Source organism: Scyliorhinus canicula, chromosome 12 (assembly GCF_902713615.1).
Source record: "Scyliorhinus canicula chromosome 12, sScyCan1.1, whole genome shotgun sequence".
Taxonomy (NCBI): domain Eukaryota; kingdom Metazoa; phylum Chordata; class Chondrichthyes; order Carcharhiniformes; family Scyliorhinidae; genus Scyliorhinus; species Scyliorhinus canicula.
Genome location: NC_052157.1, coordinates 110,167,821 through 110,184,577, shown reverse-complemented (window position 1 = coordinate 110,184,577; position 16,757 = coordinate 110,167,821). Strand labels below are relative to the sequence as shown.

The window sequence follows — 16,757 nt, the reverse complement described above, 5'->3', positions numbered from 1 at the left end:
CGTAAAGTACTGTGTGTGACCTTCTCCATCCCTTAAAACCTCCGAGCCTCTGATAAAGCCATTGTCCACAACACACTCCCTACTTAAACTGGTATACCACACCTGAAAAGCAAACACAAATATGCTCACCCCTCACTGTCTTTAAGTTCACTAAGCCAACCCAATCACGAAAGATAGACTTTTATCCCATGAGCCCCCAATTTGTTATGGGCCAGGGTTTAGAGAACCCCAAAAGTATATCATGGAGCTCACCTGACCCACAACTTTTAATAGATTTTGGTTATGGGGAGCACAAGGGCTCACTTTACAGGTGTGATGCAACAGAGAAATAAAAGTATTTTTAAACAAAAACAATGTTTATTCTATGAATCCAGTTAACGTTTTATAAACACACAGTAAACAGTTTATCAACTACCAGCCCTGATACCCCCCCCCCCAGAATGGTACAGTACGCTAGAGGTAACCCTTAGTAACTTCCCTAACAACATCCATAAGTTAAACCCTTTTCAAATAAAGACAACAGGTTTAAATTCTCTATAGAAACAGGTATTAATTTGAAATCATCAATGAGCTGAAGACATTCTTTAGCTTGTCGAAAGATCAATACACACATCTGCTTTGTTCATATGCAGCTTGCCAACTCAAAGCAAAACTAAACAGAGCCAAAACCAGCTTTCAGCACAAAAGTAAAAAGCAGAGCAGAGCCCAGCTCCACCCACACACTGGCATCATGCAGCAATTTGATAAACACCCATTTCTTAAAGGTACATCCACCTGACAATATAAATCCAGAAATCCTGTTTATTTTCTTTAATACTTACTGCATATTTCACACCTGTCAGATCTAGATCAGTCTCTTGCATCCAGTCATAGAAGTCCTGCGCGTTGTCAGTGGGATCACCTTCTCCATATGTAGCCATGCAGAAAATTGCCAGTGTGTTTTCTATTTCTGTAAGTCGGTTTAGTTCGGACTGAAAGAATAGAAAATTGCACCGAGCTCCAGTCAAACGTAAAATACAATAATTGGAACTGTATCTCATCACATCCTCAGGCCATTGTGAAGTGCTCAACAAGAAATTGATTACTTTTGCGAGATAGTTAAGCATTGCAGCCAAGTAACATAAATAAAAGACAATCAGATATCAGTTTGGGGATATTGTTGAAAAGAGAGACATTTCACCAAAGTTTTTTGTCTTGCACTCATCATAACAATCACAAGAATTTCAAATCACCGCAACAATTAATATTTCATGAGAAGAGAACGTGATTGGTTGGCAAGTCTCGTGCATTGCCATGGAGAAAGCAACAGGGAACTATAGGCTTCCATTGAACAACGTGCAAGGCTTAAACATATATCTTTTATTTGCAGAGGACAGGTTGCTTGCTGCATATGAATGTATGTCGCTTCTGACAAGGTTAAATGAGCCACATTACGAGCTCGGCTGATTCTCACAGCGGCACTGAAATTGAGCAGCATTGTGTACGAATTCCAATGTGTGGTCGGCAGAATATCTCTTTGGACTGATGGCAGCATCCAGCCAGTGCCACTGGAAAATGCCACTTGCGTGACCACTACCTTCAGAACAGAAGAGTGCAGTCTACCCCAAATTATCCTGGAAAGGAAAGTATCTCAAAACATTTGAACAACAGGTTAAGCAAGCCATTTCACACTGCTATTATGTAGTAGCTATGACTAACATGACGCTGCCAACAGTCCATTAACAGATTTCTGCCTGTCACACAACTGGGAACTGTCATGTACTAGTTTCAATCCTACTATCTGCTGTCAGGGTCATACAACTGTCACAAAACTCAATTTAGAGTACACAATCCCCCCCCCCCCCCCCCCCCCCCCCCCCCATTAAAGGACAATTTAGCCTGGCCAATCCACCTTTCCTGCGTATCGTTTTGGGTTGCGAGGGTGAGACCCATTCAGACACAGGGAGAATGTGCATACTCTACACAAGAGTGGCCCGGGACCGGGATCGAACCTGGGTCCTCAGCGCCGTGAGGCAGCAGTGCTAACAGGGTCATACAGCTTCTGACAGTCGCTAACCATGAAAGGTCAAAAAGTACAAGGAACTCCTTTTTTGGGGACACAGTGGACAGTATGTCTTACTAGTTACTATCTCGTTTCAACAAAACCCCAGTTTTACCACATGCAGGTGCAACGATTGTGGACGTTTGTTCTTTGTACATTTTCACACCTAATGTTACGGGACATCACTCACTGCTTTCTATTTGGATCATATACTGCAGAGTACAACCTGTGCTATACACATTTGAGACTGTAATATCGTGATAGCCATGACAAGACTTTTGCACAGTACAAAGTAGGTTTAAACAGAATTGTTACGGTTCAGGAGGTTGCTATTTGGCCCATTGTGTCTTCAACAGCTCTCCAAACGGGAGAGTGCCATTCCCCTGCCTTTTCCTCATAACCCTTCACATTACTTAATTACAAACAATAATCTAATGCCCTCTTGAATGCCTTGAACCTGCCTTCACCGTACTTCAGGCGATGCATTCCAGACCAGTCCGCTTGTTGTGTGAAAACATTTTTTTTCACATCATATTTGCTTCTATTGCAAATCACTTTAAAATCTATGCCCTCCTGTTCTTGATCCTTTTATACAAGCGGGAACAGTTTCTCCCCATCTACTCTGTCCAGCCCCCTCATGATTTTGAACATTTATATCAAATCTTTGCCTTCTTCTCTCCAAGGAGAACAGTCCAAACCTCTCCAATCTATCCTCATAACTGAAATTTCTCATCCCTGGAACCATTCTTGTAAACCTCTTCTACACTCAGTGGTGCCCATAACGATACACAATACTCCAGCTGAAGACTAAATAGTGTCTTGTACAAGTTTAGCATAACCTCCTTACTTTTGTAACTCTATGCCAGTATTCATAAAGCCCAGGATAACATATGCTTTATTAACTGCCCTGTCCCCCCCTGTCCTGCTACCTCCATTGATCTATGTGCATATACATCCAGGTACCCCTGCTCCTGCACCCAGTTTAGAATTTTGGCCCTTATTTTATTTCGCCTCTCCCATGCCTTTCCTACCAAAATGCATCACCTCGCATTTCTCTGCCTTGAACCTCATGTGCCCATCCACCAACTTGTCTATGTCCTTTTGAAGTTCCACACTGTCCTCTTCACAGTTTACAATACTCCCATGTTTTGTATCATCCCAAACTTTGCTATTGTTCTCTGCACACCAAGATTTAGATCATATTAGGAAAAGCAAGGGTACCAATACCCCCCCCCCCCCACCAAACAAAATAGGAACATCACTCTGCTTCCTATTATTCACTGAAATTTGTATTTGCATTTCTACTGTCCCTTTTATTTCATGAGCTACAATATGTGTACTCGACAAAGTTTTCATGCACCACTGGTCATTCTCATCACATTCATACATTAACTTAATATCTCGAGCATAGGTCATTTGTCTGGTTGTACTGTTTCAGAAGGATCAGTGCTTCAGCCTCAGCTCTTTACAATCTATATCAATAACAATGAGGGGGCCAAATATCCAATTGTGCTGACAATACAAGGGTAAGTGGGGAAAGTAAGCTGCGATGAGGATACAAAAAGGTTGTGAGGGGATATAAGCAGGCTAAATCAGTGGACAAAAGCAAGTCAGATGAAATATGTGGAGAGTAAAGAAGTCTTACTACAATTATAACAACCTTGGTAGGGCAGCATGGTGGCACAGTGGTTAGATTCTATTTTTTGTGCCCTTAAACGGGAACCAAAAAAAATAGCAATTCTATACATCAATAAATGTGTTCACTGAAGATGCCTTGAACACAGACCAAGAAGGTTGCAGTGTTCCATTCCTATTCTGTATTGAGTGAGAGGATATCAGCTAATGCAGTGGTAGTGGAACATTTTACATGTCTTGGATTGGTAGCAGTGATCACAGCTGGATACGTTCAAATTCAGAGGTGAAGTCCCCATGGCTGAACAACCCATCGGAATGATTTTGGCTCTTGATGCATTATGACTACCCGGAGAAAGCACCAGGCAGTTGATTGTTAGCTGCAGAATCCAACCCAAAATGTCCTTCGTGCACGGGGAGGAAAGTCACCTGGAGGAAACCACCTGGTTAAAGACTTTAGGTGAATTTCTCTATCAAACAGAGTGGGAATCAGTCTACATTACTTGAAGAATGGGCCGCAGCAAGTGGCAGCTGTAAATTCACGGATTGGAGAACAGATTAATTGCTTCAGGTTTCACGGTTCGGAGTTCACACGGGAGTGCTGAGCGGAGCTGCAGAGGATGGGGGTTTATGAAGTAAATTAGTCACCTACTGGAAACAGCTGATAGGAGCCCAGGAAGGAAGCAGTCTCTTTACTCTTTAAACGCAACACTGCGAGAAAAAGAAGCTATATTATAGAGTGGGAACAATTAATTAATTAAAAACATTTTGGATATATCTATGCTACTGGAATGGCCTATTGCCCTGCCGGCCTATCAAACCTCAGGGTTTGTCAAATGAATTTTATTTTGAAATTGGTCATTTATGGCATGTGTTAAATATTGTTACAGTCGTAATTGCTACTTCATCAACATCTTTTTCTTCTTTAAAAGTTAATGAAGCTAATTGCCAAGTGCTTTTAATGCTAATTTATTCCATTTAATAAGTGACAGTATTCAACAACACTAATTAAATCTACTGAATAATTAACCTTTTTTGGGTAGACCTGTATGTTGGCTCTCCTGAGGGAAATGGAAGACAGAGAAAGGGCTAGAGCAGGGTTTTTCAAAGTGTGGGTCGTGAACCACAGGTGGGTCGCGGGTGGGTGTGGCACCCACAGCCGGTAACAATCCTTTATTTAAAGGGAGAAGCTGCTCCCCTGTAAGAGCAAGAATTTCACAATTTAACTCAATCTGAAGCTCAGGAGTAACACCACTGAAGGTTACAAGTATTCTCGCACACGCCAACACTCCCGTACATGTGCCCTTGCATCAAGCTACCCCGACAAGCTCCAATAGCTGCCACACGAATGCTGCGTTTAAAATCCGCTTTCATCCCAACAGCACTCGCCACACCCCCACAGGATTTTGGGACCAAATATCAAATTCAAAGGCCAGTCGGGGGACCCACTTGATTTCATCAGCAATTCAGCATTTTTTATTTTATTTTTAAAAACATGCTTCACTTGCAACCATGGAATAAAATAATGCGGGTTCACAGTAATGCGGTCCTGACGGGCGCGGGGGTTGATGGGAGCAGCCGAGGTTGTTGCGGTGGAGTCGGAGGCATCAGGCAAGGCAGGCAGTCAAATCCTCAATGGAGAAAATACGCAGCAAGAAGCTGCGACTGCTTCTCTGCTTCATGGGAATCAGCAGCTGTTACCTACAAGAGATGATCTAAATACTTGGTGGCCAAGACAAAGAAAACCCAGTGAAAATAGACCATTCAATGAACATATACAAAAATGTCCTTCCCCCAAGGATTAATGACTCATTAAAGCTAAATACCTCCAGTATCTCATGTGTGGCCCTGGACAGTGAATTTTCATGGACAGGAGAACATCAATCACCACTGTGCATGCCTGATCCTGTCCTCAATCAATGCTGACATAAATTCAATGAACCAGGAGCTATTGCATAGTGATTATGAACAGGAAAACTGTATAGTTGTCCTTGCCTAGAGCAAGAAAACCTTAATGTCCTAAACACTGCCTTGACTCAAGGTAGACTGGGAAAGCGAATGTGACGTGGATCCCGAAGGTCAGCCGGCGTGGGTCACGAAGGTTGGCCAGTTGGCAAATGTGGGTCCTGGGAAAAATAGTTTGAAAAACACTGGGCTAGAGTGAGCCGCAAGAGTAATATGGAACAAAGGGTGCAGAGAACATAAGAACATAAGAACTAGGAGCAGGAGTAGGCCATCTGGCCCCTCGAGCCTGCTCCGCCATTCAATGAGATCATGGCTGATCTTTTGTGGACTCAGCTCCACTTTCCGGCCTGAACACCATAACCCTTAATCCCTTTATTCTTCAAAAAACATCTATCTTTGCCTTAAAAACATGTAATGAAGGAGCCTCAACTGCTTCACTGGGCAAGGAATTCCATAGATTCACAACCCTTTGGGTGAAGAAATTCCTCCTAAACTCAGTCCTAAATCTACTTCCCCTTATTTTGAGGCTATGTCCCCCTAGTTCTGCTTTCACCCGCCAGTGGAAACAACCTGCCCGCATCTATCCTATCTATCCCCTTCATCATTTAAAATGTTTCTATAAGATCCCCCCTCATCCTTCTAAATTCTAACGAGTACAGTCCCAGTCTACTCAACCTCTCCTCATAATCCAACCCCTTCAGCTCTGGGATTAACCTAGTGAATCTCCTCTGCACACCCTCCAGTGCCAGTACATCCTTTCTCAAGTAAGGAGACCAAAACTGAACACAATACTCCAGGTGTGGCCTCACTAACACCTTATACAATTGCAACATAACCTCCCTAGTCTTAAACTCCATCCCTCTAGCAATGAAGGACAAAATTCCATTTGCCTTCTTAATCACCTGTTGCACCTGTAAACCAACCTTCTGTGACTCATGCACTAGCACACCCAAGTCTCTCCGCACAGCGGCATGCTTTAATATTTTATCGTTTAAATAATAATCCCGTTTGCTGTTATTCCTACCAAAATGGATAACCTCACATTTGTCAACATTGTATTCCATCTGCCAGACCCTAGCCCATTCACTTAACCTATCCAAATCCCTCTGCAGACTTCCAGTATACTCTGCACTTTTCGCTTTACCACTCATCTTAGTGTCATCTGCAAACTTGGACACATTGCCCTTGGTCCCCAACTCCAAATCATCTATGTAAATTGAAAATTTTTGTGTTTTCCTTTTTTTTCTCTCTCTCTAATAACTTGTAATTTGTCATATATAAAATATGAAAACTCAATAAAAAAACATTTATAAAAAAAAAAATCTATGTAAATTGTGAACAATTGTGGGCCCAACACGCATCCCTGAGGGACACCACTATTGATGTCCCTACCGATTGCCAACCAGAGAAACACCCATTAATCCCCACTCTTTGCTTTCTATTAATTAACCAATCCTCTATCCATGCTACTACTTTACCCTTAATGCCATGCATCTTTATCTTATGCAGCAACCTTTTGTGTGGCACCTTGTCAAAGGCTTTCTGTAAATCCAGATATACCACATCCATCGGCTCCCCGTTATCTACTGCACTGGTAATGTCCTCAAAAAATTCCACTAAATTAGTTAGGCATGACCTGCCCTTTATGAACCCATGCTGCGTCTGCCCAATGGGACAACAGAGAGAACAGGAGATAACGAGAGCCATTGTTGGAAGAGAAACAGAACTTATTAAGGGCGGGATTCTCCCAACGGGAGTCTAAGTGCCGACGCCGGAGTAAAAACCGGAGTGTTTTACTCAGGCGTCTGTTCCCAGACCCCATTCTGGGGCCTCCATGGGGCTGGCAGGGGCGTGGTGCGATTTGCGGGGGCGAGGCCTCGGCGCGGCATCCGAGACCCGGCACCACGTAAAAGACCCCGATCAGGTGGGCCCCGATCGCGGGCCAGACACCATCGGAGCCTCCCCCCCCTCCCCCAGTGAGGGAGACCCCCTCCCACCCCCACAGGCCGCCCCCCAAGCATTCCCACAGAGTTCCCGCTGGCAGTGACCCAGGGGTGAACGGCGCCGGTGGGACTCTTGTTGTGTCGGAGCGGCCGCTCGGCCCATCCGGGCCGGAGAATTGGCGGCCCCGCTGATTCCAGTGGCCCGCACCGCACCAAACGCGCTGGCGCAAATGACGCCGATTCTCTGCACCTCGGACAATCGCGGGCTGGTGTCGGGGCGTCATGGCACGGTTGCTCTGATTCACCGGCCCCGCGCGGGGCTCGGAGAATTGTCCCCTAAATTTAAGCAATGCCATGAGAAATCCCCATTTATGATTTAGGCATACATATCCATGAGCAATTTTGGTTCAGCTCTAAGAATTCTTTCTGGTCATCGAAATGTGGTACCAACCATATCATATTCCTCTGGATCGGTAGCCATGCCTCGCATTCCATACCGCTGAGCATCTTTTGACAGCCGGTTGGCAAACTCTTCCGCTGTTCCTGTTTGAGAGCCGTAAAACACAACTATGTTTTTTCCCTGGAAGGAGGAGTATAAAAAGCACAAAACAACACTTCAGAATAAAGATACTCATGTACTAATAGTTAGTCATTTCAACAAGGGGCTGGAGGATGCATATGGAATCTTAACTCCCAAGTCTTAGTGGCTTAAGGAAAATGGAGAACATTGAATGGAAAGAAGAAAAGGAGTATCAAATGGAATGAAGGGGAAAGAGCAATGGTTTTCAGTAATTTGCAGCGGTGTTCTCCCAGAGTCAGCTCTGGGTCCAGTACTCTTTTCACTTTTGAGAAAAAAAAACAAGTCCAAACGTTATCAAACTTGATAAGGAAACTTATAAGCTTCTGGATGACAAAAATGGGTAGAAGCATGGGTAGAATTCAATGTAAATAGAGAATTTGAAATGATACATTTTCGAAGTACTGATATGGGACGCTATGTGATCTTGCTAGAACTTTATAAATCACTGCTTATACTTAAACTGGAGTGTTGCAATCACGCTTCAGGAAAGGTGTAAAAGGTCAGAGAAAGGATACGGAAGAGGTTGACCAGTATATTACCAATGCTGAGAGACGTCAGTTCGGAGGAAAGATTGCAAAAGTTAGGACCGTTCTTGGCAGAGAGACGATTAATTGATGACACGATAGAGGTTTTCAAGACGAGATGTTTTCTTAAGAGTAGATCGATAAAAAATACTTCCTCTCATGAACGGACTAATAGCTGGAGGTCGAAATCAGTCAAAAGATCTTGAGGAAAAGAGAGAATTGTTTTTTTCCCCCCTATTCAAAGTGGTCAGGATCTGAAAGGTTCGACTGGAAAAAAGGAGTTTGAAGCAGATATTACCTTTTGTTAAAAGTAAAGGAAATTTGACAGATGCTGGAGGATGAGATACCTATGGGATTACAGATAAAAAGTGGGGAGGGGGACTGTGCATGATGGACTTTAAAGGGCCAATTTAGACACTGTAAACTGCACCCCTTCTGTTCTGCAAGTTCCCATGATTCCACATTTGTAAACTTGAGAAGGGATGCAGTGAAAGACAATCCAAAGTATCACAGGAATTATTTGGGGGGGGGGGGGGGGGGGAGAGAAGAGAGAGAGAGAGAGATAGAGAGCATATCCAGAACATAACCAAATTTGAACCCAACAGTAGGACACATTGAAGCTAATGAAAGGAAACTGGGGAAGATAAAAAAAATGGAGGAAACTGATTCTCTCATCACCAACTGGTTATGCCCATGCCATAGAATATCCCAAGTACAATGTACTTACTGTTTTCTTCATTTTTTCAATGAAACTGGTTTCCCGTATTGTTTGTACCCTGTAAACACAAAATAAACCGATTACTCAGACAAGATAATGGAGATTTCTTTAGCGCTGTTCTGCAGCATCTGGTCCATAAATGTCATGCTGCTGCGCATCATAAAACAGCTCAGTGATTAGAGGTCATAGAGGTTTCAGCTTGGGAACAAGCCCTTTGGCCCAACTTGTCGATGCCGCCCAGTTTTTAAACCATTATGCCAGTCCCAATTGCCTGCATTTGTTCCATATCCCTCTGTATTCATCATAGAATCAACAGTGCAGAAGGAGGCCATTCGGCCCATCGAGTCTGCACCGGCTCTTGGAAAGAGCACCCTACCCAAGGTCAACACCTCCACCCTATCCCCATAACCCAGTAACCCCACCCAACACTAAGGGAAATTTTGGACACTAAGGGCAATTTATCATGGCCAATCCACCTAACCTGCACATCTTTGTGACTGCGAGGAGGAAACCGGAGCACCCGGAAGAAACCCACGCACACACGGGGAGGATGTGCAGACTCCACACAGGCAGTGACCCAAGTCGGAATCGAACCTGGGACCCTGGAGCTGTGAAGCGATTGTGCTATCCACAATGCTACCGTGCTGCCCTAACCCATATAACTGTCTGAATGCTTTTTAAAAGACAAAATTACACCCGCCTCTACTACTGCCTTTGTCAGCTCGTTCCAGACACTCACCACCCCCTGTGTGAAAAGAATTGCCCATCTGGACACTTTTGTATCTCACCCCTCTCACCGTAAACCTATGCCCTCTAGTTTTAGACTCCCTACCTTTGGGAAAATATGTTGACTATCTACCTTATCTATACCCCTCATTATTTTATAGAACTCTAAGAGACCATCCCTCAGCCTCCTCCACTCCAGGGAAAAAGGTCCCAGTCTATCCAGCCTCTCCTTATAACTCACACCAAGTTCAGGTAGCCTCCCAGTAAATCTTTTCTGTACTCTTTCTAGTTTAATAGTATCCTTTCTATAATAGGGTGACCAGAACTGTACACAGTATTCCAAGTGCGGCCTTACTAACGTCTTGTACAACTTCAACAAAACATCCCAACTCCTGTATTCAATGTTCTGACCAATGAAAACAAGCATGTCGAATGACTTCTTCACCACCTGTGACTCCACTTTCAAGGAACTATGAACCTAGACCTCTTTGCTCTATAACTCTCCCCAACACCCTACCATTAACTGAGTAGGTCCTGCCCCAATTCGATCTACCAAAATGCATCACCTCACATTTATCTAAATAAAACTGCATCTGCCATTCATTGGCCCACTGGTCCAATTGGTCAAGTCCCTGTTGCAATCTTGTATAACCTTCTTCACTATCCACTATGCCACCAATCTTGCAAATTTACTAACCATGCCTCCTAAATTCTCATCCAAATCATTAATATAACAAATCACAGTGGACCCAGCTCTGATCCCTGAGGCACACTGCTGGTCACAGGTCTTCAGTTTGAAAACCTACCCTCTATAACCACCCTTTGTCTTCTGTTGTCAAGCCAATTTTGTATCCAATTGGCTACCTCATCCTGGATCCCGTGAGATTTAACCTTATGCAACAACCTACCATACGGTGCCTTGTCAAAGGTCTTGCTAAAGTCCATGTAGACAACGTCGACTGTACTGCTCTCATCTACCTTCTTGGTTACCCCTTCACAAAAACTCAATCAAATTCGTGAGTCATGATTTTCCACTCAGTGACTTTGTGATCAACCGTTATGGTGATCTAGTTCACTCGTACATATGCACTATAGGAAGCGTCACATGCACCAGAAATCTTGCCTTGTGCCAATATGTTTCTTCAATAATATGTAAAATTCATAACACAAAGGTTATTACCTCAGAAGTAAGCCATTTGGCCTTATGTAAGCAAAACTCATCCTACTGCCTCATTTCAAAGTTAGCACCCACTAACTACCGGTGCTTCAAGTGTACTGCTCTTAAGTATTTTCTCAATGGCCTGGAGTTGAAACCAATACAGAGCGATGGGTTGAAAGACTGCTGATTGTAGTGGAATTGTGAAATGGGTTTGGCAGTCATGACCCAGTTTTTTTAAATGAGCATAATCCTTTGCTTTTCGGAGGTTTCTCAGTGAGGTTAGCAGAGGACAGACAGGAAAGAAAAACCTAGGAAAACGGTAGGCAACACAGCAAATCCAACCAACATATGGGAGTAAAATGTAACTACACAAGGCCACAGAAAATGGCCAATTAAAACAACCATGCCTCTCCAAGGAACCTACTTGAGCAAACAATTCCCAAACACCCATGCCCAGTTTATATGGATGAGGCAACACTAATAGAATTAACAGTGCAGAAGGAGGCCATTCGGCCCATCGAGTCTTCACCGGCTCTTGGAAAGAGCACCCTACCCAAGCCTACACCTCCACCCTATCCCCATAACCCAGCAACCCCACCCAAAGGGCAATTTTGGACACCAAGGGCAATTTAGCATGGCCAATCCACCTAACCTGCACATCTTTGGACTGTGGGAGGAAATCGGAGCACCCGGAGGAAACCCACACACACACGGGGAGAACGTGCAGACTCCGCACAGACAGTGACCCAAGCTGGGAATCGAACCTGGGACCTGGAGCTGTGAAACAATTGTGCTAACCACTATGCTACTGTGCTGCCCACTGTACTGAGTTGAGCCCAAAATCAGAACATTTGGCAAATGAAGTTCAATTTGACATTAATACTAAAATATGCCTTTGCTAGCTAATGGCATGGCCTCATTTACAGCCAGTAACAAAAGCATTTTACTTTTCAGTCACTGCCTGCAAGTGTCACAAGGGGCCCCAGAAAAGGGAAACATTCTTCACTACAATGACCACAAAAAGACATAGACAGTGTTGTTTCTAAACACAGAATTGAAAAAAGTGGGAAAAACTGTAGAAAATGTTTAGCAGTTTATGTGAGGGTATTGCAGAAATCACATCCCGCCTTATTGAAACCCGACAAACAGGTTTTTTAAAAATGTGTGCCGATATAGCTTAATGATTTCATCACTTAATCATTAGAGTATTAACTATGTGCTGATTTTTAAAATAGCTGTCACTTTGGAGCCAAAAAACTATATTTACAAAAAGCAAAAACATCACTCCAACAAGATTAATATTGAGAAGCTAATGAAAGTCACATGAACAATGCTGAATAGGAGTGATTTTTAGTTGCTATTTTGAAACTCTCGTACGAGTCTGAGAATTGCACTATTGACACCAGGGGACTGTGTTTATAAAGGTTGCAATGTAATCAACTGACTGCATAATAACACAAAACCCTGTTTATTCCCAATTGATCGCGGCACAGTATATGATCTTGTTCAGATGAGCAAAGTCTCATTAGTGAATACCTTGAACTAACTTCCCCTTATGCCACAGGCATGTGTAAGAGCGATGTCACACTCCACCATCCACTTACCTACTCTTTCCCCTTACCCAAAGCCGTTGAACGGCTTTAAGTTTGTTCAAAATGAAAAAAAAAGGGTTCAGAAACCTGATGTTGGAGCCAGACATACGGCTCAATGGAGCAGTCAACCAGACAGGAAGAAGAGGGAGAAGAGGAGAAAATTTAGATACCAAGTGAGTAGAGCGGTTGATGACTTAAATTTGAGCAGAGGTGAAGAAGATACTTGTAGAAAGCGGAAATGCAGATTGGAAACTATCTATGTAATCCAGGCAGCCAATTAGGAGTGGGGGGTAGGTGTGCGTCTAGCTGATATGGGGCGAAGAGGTTATTGGGACCAAGCTTAGAGGGAGTTACAGAGCATGATTCGGCCAAATTAGAAGTGTAAGTAATAAGGCAAATGTAGCCAGATTAAACAACAGGCAAGTGTTCAACAGGCATGTGCGACATGCAAGACTTAGTAAAATGCAATTTCGACTTTCATCAAAGTGTCAATGGTAACGGAACATTCCTAAGACAATATATCTACAGACAACAGAAACTGGCATTCAATTCCTCCCCTGCTAAAACTGTTGCTGCTGATAAAGACAGATCATTGAAACATCCAAAATGGGAGTAGGAGTAGGTCATTCAGCCCTGAGCCTCCTCCGCCATTCATTATGATCATGGATAATCACCCAACTCAGTAACCTATCCGTATCCTTTGATCCTGTTAGCCCCAAGAGCTATATTGAACTCCAAAAGTATACAATGTTTTTGCCTCAACTTTTATCGGTGGTAACTAATTCCACAGACTCACCCCTCTCTCGGTGAAAAAATTCCTCCTCATCTCAGTCCTAAATGGTTTATCCTGTATCCTTAGACTGTGACTCCTGGTTCTGGACTCCCTTCGCCATTGGGAACATCCTTCCTGCATTTGCTTGGTTAGAATTCATAGGTTTTTATGAAATTTCCCCCTCATTTCTTCTAAACTCCAGTAAATATACTCCTAACCGACTCTTCACAAGTCAGTACTGCCACCCCAGGAGTCAGTCTGGTAAACCTTTGCTGCAATCCCTCGCTGCAAGAACATCCTTCCTCAGATAAGGAGACCAAAACTGCGAACGATATTCCAGGTGTGGTCTCTGCAAGGCCGTGCACAATAGCAGCTCCTGTAATGGGATCCTCACCACTATGAAGACCAACATACCATTTCCCTTCTTTTCGGTCTGCTGTACTTGCATGCTTACTTTCAGCGACTGGTGTACAAGGACACCCAGATCTCGTTGCACATTCCCCTCTTTCAATCTATGGGCGGGATTCTTCGGCCCCATCTGCTTGGTGACCGGATAATCCCACCCAAGGTCAATGGAGTTCTACATTGTACATGTATGCGGCTAGCCTGTGGCGTTCTTGCAGTGGGCGGGTGGGGCTGGAGAACCCAGCCCAATAGCCATTTAGATAATAACCTGCCTTTGTGTTTGGCTACCAAAGTGAATAACCTCACATTTATCCAGATTATACTGCATCTGCTATGCACTTGCCCACTCACTCAACTTGTTCAAATCACAATGAGCATCTTCCGCACAGTTCATACCCCACCCAGCTTTGTGTCATCGGCACATTTGGAGATCTACATTTAGTTCCTTCAGATAAGTCATTAATATATATATATTCTCTTTCATAAGTCCATGCTGACTGTCCGATCCTGCCACCGTCTGTTTAGTCTCTGTGGCGTTTGTCCCCTTTAAAGGGTGATCTGACAAGGGGACCAGGGTGGGGGATCACCTCAGCTAGCGCAAGTTTCTGTATCAGTTTGAGTCTGGAAGCAGACTCCGAGGCTTGCATTCTTCTGAGCTCCAGCGAGAACAATCCTCCCACTTCAGAAATGTCACAACTTTCTCTGCAATGATTAGTTCTGTTTTGCGCATGCGCCACTGTTTAAGATTTTGCAACTGAAACTTCACACTTTGAAATCTTATAGGAATCTTATAGGTTCAACTGCAATGTGAAAATCCCACTGCTAGCAGAGTGCTAAACCTTTCATGGTCAAACCCAAAGGGCAGCTTCTGGTTGGAAGTTGGCAAACATCACACTGTCTGGAGACAGATGGCAAAACTACCTTGTTAGGTGCACCAAGCAAGTACATCTCAGATATTGAAGCAGTCAGTGACCACGAACAGCAAGAGCTGGACAACATTTGGGCTTGGGCTAAGTGGCACACAACATTCGTGCCGCACATGTTGGAGATGGTTCTTGACTGCCACAAGACAGAATCTAAACAATCTCCCCATGACATTCAATAATATTACCATCGCTGAATTCTCCACCATCACTACCCTGAGGGGGTTACTACTGACCAGAACCTTAACTGGACCACTTACATAAATACTGCGACTACAAGGGCAGGTCAGACGCTGGGAATTCTGTAGGAAGTAACCTACTTCTCGACTCCCTGTTTACCATCTACAAGGCACAAGCTGGTAGTGATGGAATACTCCCTAATCACCTAGATGTGTGCAGCTCAAACAACAATCAAGAAGCTCAACACCATCCAGAACAAAGCAGTCCCCTTGATTGGCACCCCATCCACCATCTTAAAACATGCACTCCCTCCATCACTGACGCAGAGTTGTAGCAGTGCGTACCATATACAAGGTGCGCTATAACAACTCATTAAGCCTCCTCTAACAACACCTTCCAAACCCATAACCTCTACCATCTCGAAGGGAAAGGACAACAGGCACATGGGAACATCACCAAGTTCCCCTCCAAGCCACACACCATCCTGACTTGGAACTATCAACCATTCCTTCGCTGTCGCTGAGTCAAAAGGCCTGGAGTCACTTCCCTAGCAGCACCGTGGATGTGCCTACATATCAATGACTGCAGTAGCTCACGAAGACGACTCACACTCACTTCAAGATGGAATTAGGGATGGGATGCAATGCTCACATTCCATGAACGAATTAAACAAAACTCAATCTGAACATTCACTATACTAGCGCACAGTCAACACAAAGCAGCAAATAATTACAGCGGCGCTATCTTTAGCATGAATTAGAAAACACCAACCTGCTTGGATCTGCTTCCTGCTGGCGAACAGAGAATATGCAGCCCATAATTCCAGTTACAGGTTTCTCAGCCAATCACGCAAGTTGCGGTTTGGGCAGAACTCCCCAGTATATATGACAAGCTTTTGCGCTATTCTGATGTTACAGACCATTCATCCTGGCGGAAACAAGATCCTTGAATACAACAGTGGGAACCTCCAACTCCCCAGTGGAATCCTTCATGTCAGCCGAATTGATTTGTGATCCATATTTGCAGAGTTACTGCACGCCTGCCAAGATCCACTGACACTCGAGTGGCTGCATTAACAAATAATTAAATTCTAGTCGCTGGCAGCCCTGTCCATCGATGTAGAAATCTTTTTGCAATATGCCCTGCTTCTGCACTTGTGTCTCCCGTAGCAACAGCCACATCACATCCAATGACTTCCCGAGGAAAATAACTGAGCTGAAAGGCAGCTGTTTCAGAATTGAACAGAGGAAGCCTGCTGCTATGGTTACCTCTAATCTATCATAAAAGATTCCCACTCATGACATCTCTCCCATTCTTTTCACCGCCCCAACGAATGATGCATCACATCAGACGATCACAGAAAACTAAAATGTCAGGTGACAATCATCACACTTGAATCTGCTTAGCACTCCACCGTCCCGGCTAACCTATGTGCAAAAATTTTAAAAGGGGATTGTTTCGCTGGGACTTATTTTACAATGGTCCTTGCTGAGCTAAATGTTTTCAAAGGATGTGCATACATTCTGGTCAATTCAATCGCATGTGAACAGCAGCTTTCCCCTCCTCCTACCATGCTCACTTTAAACTAGACTGTGCA

General features: G+C 43.9%; 1 protein-coding gene across 2 annotated transcripts in view; it reads right to left on the bottom strand.

The window, feature by feature from the left end:
• LOC119974657 (NADPH--cytochrome P450 reductase-like) overlaps positions 1-16,757 on the bottom strand; it is a 111,877-nt gene that overhangs the window by 44,963 nt on the left and 50,157 nt on the right. The window contains exons 1-4 of one of the 2 annotated variants that reach the window (XM_038813732.1): positions 15,932-16,328; positions 9,413-9,461; positions 8,033-8,161; positions 822-971 (exon numbers count right to left, since the gene is read on the bottom strand). In XM_038813732.1, the coding sequence (XP_038669660.1) occupies positions 822-971; positions 8,033-8,161; positions 9,413-9,461; positions 15,932-15,978 (375 nt within the window). In that variant the 5' untranslated portion in view covers positions 15,979-16,328. Of the gene's footprint in view, positions 1-821; positions 972-8,032; positions 8,162-9,412; positions 9,462-15,931; positions 16,329-16,757 lie in introns of those variants that run through there. The other variant, XM_038813731.1, reaches the window with a different exon arrangement.